The sequence below is a fragment of the Lethenteron reissneri genome, chromosome 1, assembly GCF_015708825.2.
Source record: "Lethenteron reissneri isolate LAM-NWPU_2019-01 chromosome 1, ASM1570882v1, whole genome shotgun sequence".
In the NCBI taxonomy this organism is placed as follows: domain Eukaryota; kingdom Metazoa; phylum Chordata; class Hyperoartia; order Petromyzontiformes; family Petromyzontidae; genus Lethenteron; species Lethenteron reissneri.
Window position 1 is genome coordinate 9,541,269 of NC_083779.1, and position 10,193 is coordinate 9,551,461.

Genomic DNA, 10,193 nt, shown 5'->3' on the forward strand with positions numbered 1-10,193 from the left:
CTCCGAGGGACCCCTCTCAGGGACGGAGACCCCCTCTCACGGACCCTCTCAGGGACCCCTCCGAGGGACGGGGACCCCTCCGAGGGACCCCTCTCAGGGACGGGGACCCCCTCTCACGGACCCTCTCAGGGACCCCTCCGAGGGACGGGGACCCCTCCGAGGGACCCCTCTCAGGGACGGGGACCCCCTCTCACGGACCCCTCTCACGGACCCCTCCGAGGGACGGGGACCCCTCCGAGGGACCCCTCTCAGGGACGGGGACCCCCTCTCACGGACCCCTCTCAGGGACCCCTCCGAGGGACGGGGACCCCTCCGAGGGACCCCTCTCAGGGACGGGGACCCCCCCGCCAGCGAGCGGCGTCCGCCGCGGGTTGTCGCTGCGCGCGCCTCGCCAGCGGGAGGCGCCCTCCTCCTCCTCCTGCTGCCCCCGGGGCCCGCACCGCAACTTTCCCCAACTCCTCGTCAAAGTTCCTCACCGAAGTTCCTCACCGCTCCGCCACGAGCCGGCCTCCCCGTCAGGGTGGCTCCGCCTCCCCCGGGGGACGTCCCCAGCCCCTCGCCTCTCTCTGGCCAGGAGCAGCCGTCGTCTCCCCGAAGCCGCCACACCGCGGGTAGGCCGCGAAGCCTACGGTCTCGCCTAGGCGGGCTGCCGGGGACATGCCGCCTCTTCCGGGTCGGCCCGGGTCGGTCTGGCCGTCTAACTTTGTGCAACGTGACTCGTACCGACAGCCTTTGATCAAACTCGAATTGTCCGCGTTCGCAGCAAATAATCACGGCGATGCTCCCTGCGGTGGTTTAGATCTTAACGCCTCTTGTTGGGGTTTCAATTCCGATTTGTGTGATGCGGGCTCAGCGGGAAGGAATTAGTTTCAGGAGTTAAAACCGAACTTCACAGCTCCCACACCGCGGAGACGGAACGGAAAGCGCGGCTCGCGTGGATTGTCACATCGCACGGTCGTGAGGGATCGCGGCGGTTCGGGGGGAGACTTTGATCCAGCAAGTGGATGAATGGTGACCGGTGGCGATGGCATGACGAGGCTGTGGTGGTTTCGTGCAGACCCGGGCGGTGTCCTCGCTGCCAGGAGCTCCGCCATGGACGAGCAGGAGCTGCAGCTCAAGGTGAGGAGAGGTGAGTGACTGAGCGCCTCACCTGGTGAGGTCTGTCTCTCTCTCACACGGCGGGTGCGCGATTCGCGCTGAACAACCGGATTTTATCCGACCAGGGAAGGTCCACTGAGCTATGTAGCTCTTTATCAGAAGCGACAAGGCCACAAATGATCAACAAAGTGGGCTTATCATCATGTGGACATGTATAGCAGCAAAATTCTCTACATGTGGAGGGAAGACCCGGAGAAGAATCCACGCGACCACGGGGAAAGAGACACGCAAACTCCACATATCCAGCAGCAGCAGCAGGCGTGTCAGGGTCGGGATTGAAGCCACGACCTCCTGCATACCAGGCGTCAATTGGCGAGATGTTGTGTGGCGGTAACGCAGTGGTCGTCTCAGAGCGGGGGTCGTCAACATGTCAAAGAGGAAGAGACATTTTGTTTGTTTTTGTCTCTGACCAAAATAGTTTTAGAGCGACATCGCACGCAGAGCCACTTGTACACACAAACACAGCAGGGATATAGCAAGACAACAACAACTCACGTTCTGACTTTGTCTCCCCTATTCTTTAACAATGCAGTGTGACTGCTGCACATGTTATTGTCACAAAGACATTCCATAGTGACCGCATTCCCTATCATGTTTAAGGAATTGTTTATTATCTTTACGTTAAATTTGTTTAAGAGTCGCCAGGGGGCAGCCAAAGAGCCTCAAGGGGGCAGCCAAAGAGTCGCCAGGGGGCAGCCAAAGAGTCGCCAGGGGGCAGCCAAAGAGTCACAAGGGGGCAGCCAAAGAGTATCAAGGGGGCAGCCAAAGAGTTACAAGGGGGCAGCCAAAGAGTTACAAGGGGGCAGCCAAAGAGCCACAAGGGGGCAGCCAAAGAGTCTCAAGGGGGCAGCCAAAGAGTCTCAAGGGGGCAGCCAAAGAGTCTCAAGGGGGCAGCCAAAGAGTCTCAAGGGGGCAGCCAAAGAGTCACAAGGGGGCAGCCAAAGAGTCTCAAGGGGGCAGCCAAAGAGCCACAAGGGGGCAGCCAAAGAGCCACAAGGGGGCAGCCAAAGAGCCACAAGGGGCAGCCAAAGAGCCACAAGGGGGCAGCCAAAGAGTCTCAAGGGGGCAGCCAAAGAGCCACAAGGGGGCAGCCAAAGAGCCACAAGGGGGCAGCCAAAGAGCCACAAGGGGGCAGCCAAAGAGTCACAAGGGGGAAGCCAAAGAGTCTCAAGGGGGCAGCCAAAGAGCCACAAGGGGGCAGCCAAAGAGCCACAAGGGGGCAGCCAAAGAGTCTCAAGGGGGCAGCCAAAGAGTCTCCAGGGGGCAGCCAAAGAGTCACAAGGGGGCAGCCAAAGAGTCTCAAGGGGGCAGCCAAAGAGTCACAAGGGGGCAGCCAAAGAGTCTCAAGGGGGCAGCCAAAGAGCCACAAGGGGGCAGCCAAAGAGCCGCAAGGGGGCAGCCAAAGAGCCACAAGGGGGCAGCCAAAGAGCCACAAGGGGGCAGCCAAAGAGCCACAAGGGGGCAGCCAAAGAGCCACAAGGGGGCAGCCAAAGAGCCACAAGGGGGCAGCCAAAGAGCCACAAGGGGGCAGCCAAAGAGTCTCAAGGGGGCAGCCAAAGAGCCACAAGGGGGCAGCCAAAGAGCCACAAGGGGGCAGCCAAAGAGTCTCAAGGGGGCAGCCAAAGAGCCACAAAGGGGCAGCCAAAGAGCCACAAGGGGGCAGCCGAAGAGTCACAAGGGGGCAGCCAAAGAGCCACAAGGGGGCAGCCAAAGAGTCGCAAGGGGGCAGCCAAAGAGCCGCAAGGGGGCAGCCAAAGAGTCGCAAGGGGGCAGCCAAAGAGTCACAAGGGGGCAGCCAAAGAGTCGCAAGGGGGCAGCCAAAGAGCCTCAAGGGGGTAGCCAAAGAGCCACAAGGGGGCACCCGTCCCCTTATACCTGAACTGCACCGAACCCCTCACTCCCCTAAAGCCTCACCCTAAAAGCTAAAGCAGGAGGTTTCACTTCATGTTCCACGTGCTGTGCATGGATGGCGCGGTGTGAAACTGAGCATCGTTGCTATTGGCGCAAGTTATAGATGCAGCAGGGCGCCACTTTACGTGTAGATGCACCACAAGGAACATCTGTGATGGCACCAAAACCTCGTTTATGATCGATACACCTCTGATGTCCCTCGCGGTGTAGGAATTGTGGACAGGACCTCTCGGTTTGATGGTCAAACCGATATTTGAATTTTCAGTGCTGGAATCCACCCAAATTTAGTGCAGAACCAAATTTAACGTGGTGGTTTTGTGTGTGTGCAGCCACACCCAAAACCATCATGTGCCAGTTTAGCACCTGACATCTGAACCACCTGTCCAACTCCTGTCTTCCCGTGTGACCCTGAGAGTATGTGTTTGTGTGTGTGCGCGACCTCTGTAGTGTAGCGGTTAGCACGCTGCACTCCAAACCCTACGACCCGAGTTTTGATTCCCACTCACGGCCACCACCACTGACGAATATCTGAACTGGTCCTGGGCCTCCCCTATGTTCACTCGGCCTCAAATGAGTACATGGAGCAGCGTGTAAATATCACCACCGAGGAGCCAAAGGCGGTCGGGCGTGGTATTGGACACCCACCCCGAAGTGTACCGTGCCGGCCTTAATAGGTGCTCGCTAACACCACTTGCCCCAACAGTCTGTTAATCCTATACGGGGGATCTTTGTCTTTGTAGTGTCAGAGCGCTGGACGGACAGCATGTGGGTGCTGGCCAACGAGCCCTCCGTGGGGCTGTTCCGCGTGCAGGAGCACATCCTCCGCTCTCTGCCCGAACTGGCCGAGCACAAGGTGCGTGCGCGGGCACCAGGGCCGCTGCGACGTGGTGACGCTCCGATACGTCGAAGGATATCAGAGCAGCGATAATCCCTACGTCCGTTTTTCTCGCCATATCGTGGTTATCGCGACTCATCTTGTTTTTCTTATACAACAAAACTCGCTGATGAAAGTTGCAGAGGAACGACTATCGTCCGGTTAGCGCGTGCGATCTCACCGAGCTGGGCAGTGGCTACATCGCTTGGCGAGCACGGTGGAGGTATCCCCACCGCCGCCGCCCGGCTCGATTATTGGTAGTCTTCATGGCGACATGCGTCGTCATCGTCCATCTCGCACCACAGCCACAGGCCGCGTTGCCGCACAGTAATCCCTCGCCACCCAAGCCGTCCTTGCTGGACGAAGGAGGAGGCCCTGGCCGCTCCGCTACCTCTTTTGAGCAGGGTCCAGTCTCGGCGCCTGGGATCAAACCCGGAGGAGGGTCGTCCACAAGGGATTGGTTCCTTGAGATCCACTCCTCACCCCATAATGACTGCTGCTTTCCGTTTAGTGCAAAACATTTTCTGGAGTAATTTATGGCATGGCAAGTACATATCACCATCATCTTTGTAGTTCCCTGCATTGTTTAATTATTTTTGTGCAACTGACAGCATGTGCATAATCAGTTGTAAAGTTGTAATATTATAATACTTATGTTGCTTTAACTGCGGTTGGAAAACTTACATAATCTGTAGTCATACGAGATGTGCAGTAATGCACAAAAACCTCGTGGCAAATATGACTACAAATGATGGGAAACTAATATCGCAATAATATTCATTTTCATATCGTATCATGAAAAATTATCCCGCAACTCTCACTCTGAAAACCTCTCAGACGAACTTCCTGAACGTGGAGGAGAGGAGCAACGGCATCGTGTACGATGTGGAGTACGCGTGTGGGTAAGCTATTGCTGCCGCCACTACCACCATCACCACCACCGCTGCCACCACCACCGCTGCCACGACCGCCGCCACCACCAACGCCGCCACCACCACGACTATCACTGCCAACACCACTACCAGCACCACAACCACCACCACGCCCGCCACCAACACCACTACCACTAACACCACTGCCACCGCTACCACCACCACCACGACTATCACTGCCAACACCACTACCAGCACCACAACCACCACCACGCCCGCCACCAACACCACTACCACTAACACCACTGCCACCGCTACCACCACCACCACCAACGCCGCCACCACCACGACTATCACTGCCAACACCACTACCAGCACCACAACCACCACCACGCCCGCCACCAACACCACTAACACTAACACCACCACCACCGCCACCACCACTGCCAACACTGAAAGGTGTGAAGCGGCCTTCATCCAGCCAGTGGATTGACAAAGGGTTTTAAATTATCAGTGTCCAATGAGACCAAGAGATTTGAGATTCAAAAAAACATTAACAGCAAACATTCAAATCTAAGTGCAGCAGTCTGTGAAAGGCTACACCCGGGGAGGGTGGGGGAAACCTTTGTTATTTATCTTTGTCTTCCTCGCCTCCCCCCAGCGCCCTGTCCAGCATCGCGAGTAGCAGCTTGTGTTTCTCCAGCGTGGAGAGCCTCCTCCAAAAGGCCATCGACTTGAAGGAGCAGCTCAACTCGACGCAGTTGGCCAGGTGATGATCTACAGACGGAAAAAGACGGCGGAATAATAGCAATACAGGCGGTCTCCGCTTGACAACGGTCTACATTTATGCCATTTATATCAGAATGTTTATTTATACTGGAGGAATCCATGAGCTGTAAAGCTCTTTTTCACAGATGTTCAGCAGGGGCATGGGGTAAGAACTTTACAACAAACAATACGAGCACATAATAGTTGTGTAAAGTACAAGAAAGGTAAACATCAACCAAACACATACACATTAAACTAAACCATCCCCATCCCATCAGGCAAAGCCCACCGAGGTATTAACTTATTTTTCAGAGGCGACCTGGCCACAAATGATTGCTGACCAAAGTGGCTAATCATTTGGACATTTATAGCAGCAAAATAATTTAAATCATCTCAAAGTATGTTTATAAATGTGGAGGGAAAAACTGGAGGGCAGGCGGGGACCACCTGCACTCTTTTTAGTTTTATATAGCAGCGACGCCGTTCATGCAAATTGCATCTCACAACAGCTGAGGAACCACACGAGCTGAAAGGCAGCAGCAAGGTAGCGAGGAGCTGGCACTACCAACAATTGCCCAATCTCTGCGGTCCTCTCTATATATTAAGATGTTTTTCAGCCAATTAATGAGTGCTTTATACATTTGTGAGAACCCAGAGAAAAGTCACACAACGGGGGAGGGGGGGAGACACTTTCTCGTGTGACTGCCCACGGGAGGGAGTTTCACAACATCGGTGTGATCCACCAACCCTCGCTGCTAGCCGCGAGAGCGCTGGATTACAGGCCGTGTGCAAAGCCTGACTATGAGTCATCTTGTGTCTTCCTGTCTTTTGAATCATAATATATTTGTACTGTGGGTATTTGTGCCATTATATAACAAAGGAGATCACAGACGAGTATATTCTGCTAGTATGGGTACGATGCGGCTATTTGGTTTTTCACATTTCAGTAACTTGCAGTGCGATTTTTCTTATGTGGAACGTGAACTCGGCAAACATGGCCTTACTGGTCTATTTATAATAATGTCACGGTCTCTGTAACGTCCACCGTGAAGCAGACGGTGCGCGGTTCTTCGTGGTTAATGCACATACCATCAGGGTATTAACCAGGGCGGCCTCCGGGCTCAAACCACAAATCTGCACAGCAGCGGCAGACGCTGGCCAGCGTCACCGCCCCGTGGACCCCGATGGAGTGCAGCCACAGCAGAGGCCTTTGGGTGTCCGTACAGTTGTGCGCTCGGTTCTGTGTCTTGAAGTCCGGCATGGGATGCCAGACCAACGACCTCGTTCTAGGCCAACATCCTCTGCGTGTGGGCCGGTCCGGTGCCATCCCTCGCTGTTGTCTTTCCTGCCTGTCCCAGTTTGCGTCGGTTTAATTTCTGACGTCCACTATTGGCCATCCTCCTTTCAGCTGTTGCTGCCCGAGCCCGCCAACTGTTGTTCTAAAGAAGGCAATGCATTCGCTAAAAGCACTGCCTTAAAAAGTAGTTCACAATAGAGGTGACGTTTTGAGCAATTCAGACCATCTCCCTGTGTACTCTGAAGAAGGAACATCGCCGATTTTCTATTTTCTTTTAAGGCCACGCAGTGTTATTGGCTAATGTGTTGAGTTTTTGGTTGTACATCTGTATGTTGAACGTCTTTCGCACCGTATGTAGCCACCCGTGCTATTCGAAGGTGTGGGGGAAGGACAACAAACAAAACACAACAAGCTATTTCCAAGAAATGAGTTTTCAATCTCGACGATGATTTAAAAGTGCCATAGCTCTCAGTGGCCTCCAAATATCGGAAGGAAGAGCATTCCAATTGTGCACCACTGCCAACGCAGCAGCAGCAGCATCACCACCTGATGATCTATTTTAACGTAATTCACGTTGACCGCTATGAAGAGCGAGTGGGCCTGGGCAGCACGTGTCACAGCCGAAAGGGATGATGGTCGCCGGTTGAGACTAACGACGGAGCAACGCCGAGAGGAGGGAATCGCGCCCCAGAGGACGTCCACTGCGGAGACAGAGTGGGTGGTGGATTCGGTTCGTGTGCCAGAACCAGATGGATCGCTACAGGACTGTGAGAGATGGCAACAACTTGGTGATGGCCATCTCTCGCAGTGGAGTGGTCATAGCTGATGATGGTGTTGATGGATTATTTTATTATTGTGCTGTTTACCCAGGAAATCCTCACAGAGCTTAAACTCTTTTGAATTATTTGCAGCTAATTATTCAGCATTGGGATGTGTGGCCAATACCAATTACGCTGCGTGCTTGTTTTTAGTCTGGGAGGAAACTGGAGAACACGAAGGAAAACCATGCAGAACAGGGGCAGAACTTACAAACTCCAAAGACAAAGATCCACCGAAAAGCCTTAGCAGACTGTTGGGGCAAGTGCTGTTAGCGAGCACCTATGAAGGCCGGCACGGCACACGAGGAGATGGGTGGCCAACACCACACCAGGCCGCCTTTGCAGAACCTACAAACTCCACAACACACTCGCTTACACTCATTCACTCTCGTTCTGCAGAACAGGTGGATAACATACAAACCACTTACACACTGAAAGATGTCTGAATCGGGAATTGAACCCAGGCCCTTCTTGCTGTGTGCCACGAGTGCTGCTACTGCGCTGTTAACCCTGCGCTCGTTGTTGTCGCGTGTCTTGTGTTGTCTCGCAGCCCCCCGCAGCGCAGCTCCGTGCTGCGGCCGGCGTCCGTGAGCGTGAGCAACAGCCCCCCAGATTTTCCCAGCGCCCCCCATGAACCGGCGGACGCTGGCGGCGCCACGGCGCCGGTGGAGCCCTGCAGGGACGTGACGGGGGCCCCCTCGGCGTAGCTCGCGCCGGCGCTCTGGCTCCACGCTCCGCGTGGTGGCACGGGCCCTATTTCAACAGGACTTCGAACGGGACTTGCGCCGGGCAGTGGAGCGTAGACGTGGGAGCGTAATGCAGTACAGCGATGGACTTCCCCGCACCATCCTCTACTGAACACGATGCCAACGTGACGGCGGTCGTCGCTATAATTTCAGCGATGCCGGTCCTGGCTCAACGAGTCCCAATTCGGCGTAACTTTGTACCCGTGGCCACAGCACGGGAAAGGGAGTGGAGTCAGGGATGTGAACGCATGGGAAAGAGAAAGGAACGGGAGAGGGAAGAGGGAACAGGATTGCAAAGGAGCGGAGGAACGGGAGCGGAGAGGTCATTGAAGGAAGAAGCTACATAAGGGCCTCAATGCTGCTGCACAGGAGCTGCGTCTGTTTTCACAGCGGGCAGGGAGTGGGGGATGGCCACACAAGTCACGTAATGTACGGGAGGCTTAAGCTGATTCCGATAGAGAGATGGGGAGATATATAGAGAGGTGAATAAGAAAAATTAAGCACGTTGCCTGGATTCCGTAGCACTTCCAAATGCGCACTCGTCCCCCGGAAGTCTTTTGATTAGTGATGCCGACGTTAAGTTTTTGAGCCACTCAACAAGATGTCACGGGGAGGCGAGGAACGCAGTGGGTGTGTAATGTCAGTGCCTGGGTCAGTGATGTGTTTTTTTTGTATCGCGCTGGGCATTGTCACCCCCAAGCTGTGAGAGTTTGATCAATTTAGCCGTTTTTTTATTAAGGGCAAGGCACAGATAGCAATACAACTAACATGCAACACGCATCTCAGCCGCACAGAAACAGTGGGGCACGTGCCTTTATAGAGACCAGCGTCATAGATCTCTCCCGAGTCTGTCGATGGAGTTCCTTTGTGGATATATCGTCTCGATGCGAGTCCATGGCTGTCGGTGAGCGGTGGTGCAGCAGTTAGCACACTGCGCTATGAACCTGGCGACCCGAGTTCGATTATCGCTCACGGCCACAAACACCAGTGACGAATATCTGAACTGTTCCTCCCCTAGGTCGACTCAGCCTCAAAAGAGTACCTGGTGCGATGTTATAAACATTGGCACTGGGGAGACAAAGGCGGTCAGGCTTGCCGGCCTTTATGGGTGCTCGCTAACAGCACTTGCCCTAACAGTCTGTTAAGGCTATACGGGGATCTGTCTTTGGTGTCCGTGTGTGGATATAGGTCTGTATGTTACACTTCTTTTGCACCGTACATAGCCAACGGTGATAATTGGAGGCGAGTCTATGGTTCTCCGTGTGTGTATGAGGTCCCTGTGAGGATATATGTCCTCTATGCAAGTCAATGACTCTTCGTGAGAGAGTGTGGATATATGGTCAGTCTGAATCTCTGTGAGTCTATGGTCTATGTGGGTATATGGGTCTCTGAGACACATTTATACTTTTATAAAGAGAAGAAGAGCCAGGAATAGGCAGAGAAGGATAAGCCTGAACTTGATTAGGGGCAAGGAGTCTACAGCATGGAAGGATGGAGGGTCAGAGGGGAATGGGAATTCCAGATGGCCGGAGGCAGCAGAGGAGAAAGGGCGACCCCTAGCGTCTAGGCCGTGGTGTTGTCTAATCAGTCAAAGGCAAGCTGTGCATTGGGAAATGATCAACATTTTTGTTAAATAAACGACTGAGTTCCGATCGCAGCGCGGACCTCGTTTCTCCGGAGCGCCCACGAGCACCGTCGTTGCCAGTCGGTCTGCGCTGGTGGCTTGCGAGCATTTCACACGGCCGCCGT

General features: G+C 54.4%; 1 protein-coding gene across 1 annotated transcript; it reads left to right on the forward strand.

Annotated features, from left to right (window-relative positions):
- The first annotated feature begins 396 nt into the window (after positions 1-396).
- LOC133358218 (BLOC-1-related complex subunit 8-like) lies at positions 397-10,096 on the forward strand. Its single transcript, XM_061576491.1, has 6 exons — positions 397-611; positions 1,058-1,129; positions 3,810-3,922; positions 4,781-4,845; positions 5,477-5,584; positions 8,249-10,096. Exons 2-6 carry the CDS (start codon positions 1,093-1,095, stop codon positions 8,403-8,405), a joined length of 480 nt encoding a protein of 159 aa, XP_061432475.1. The 5' UTR covers positions 397-611; positions 1,058-1,092; the 3' UTR covers positions 8,406-10,096.
- Positions 10,097-10,193: the final 97 nt, after the last annotated feature.

Excerpts from the sequence above, each read along its gene's own strand:
- LOC133358218 (XM_061576491.1), top strand. The coding sequence starts at position 1,093 with ATGGACGAGCAGGAGCTGCAGCTCAAGGTGAGGAGAG. Across the intron at positions 3,923-4,780 it reads CCGAACTGGCCGAGCACAAG|ACGAACTTCCTGAACGTGGA; the intron begins GTGCGTGCGCGG and ends AAAACCTCTCAG. Across the intron at positions 5,585-8,248 it reads AACTCGACGCAGTTGGCCAG|CCCCCCGCAGCGCAGCTCCG; the intron begins GTGATGATCTAC and ends GTTGTCTCGCAG.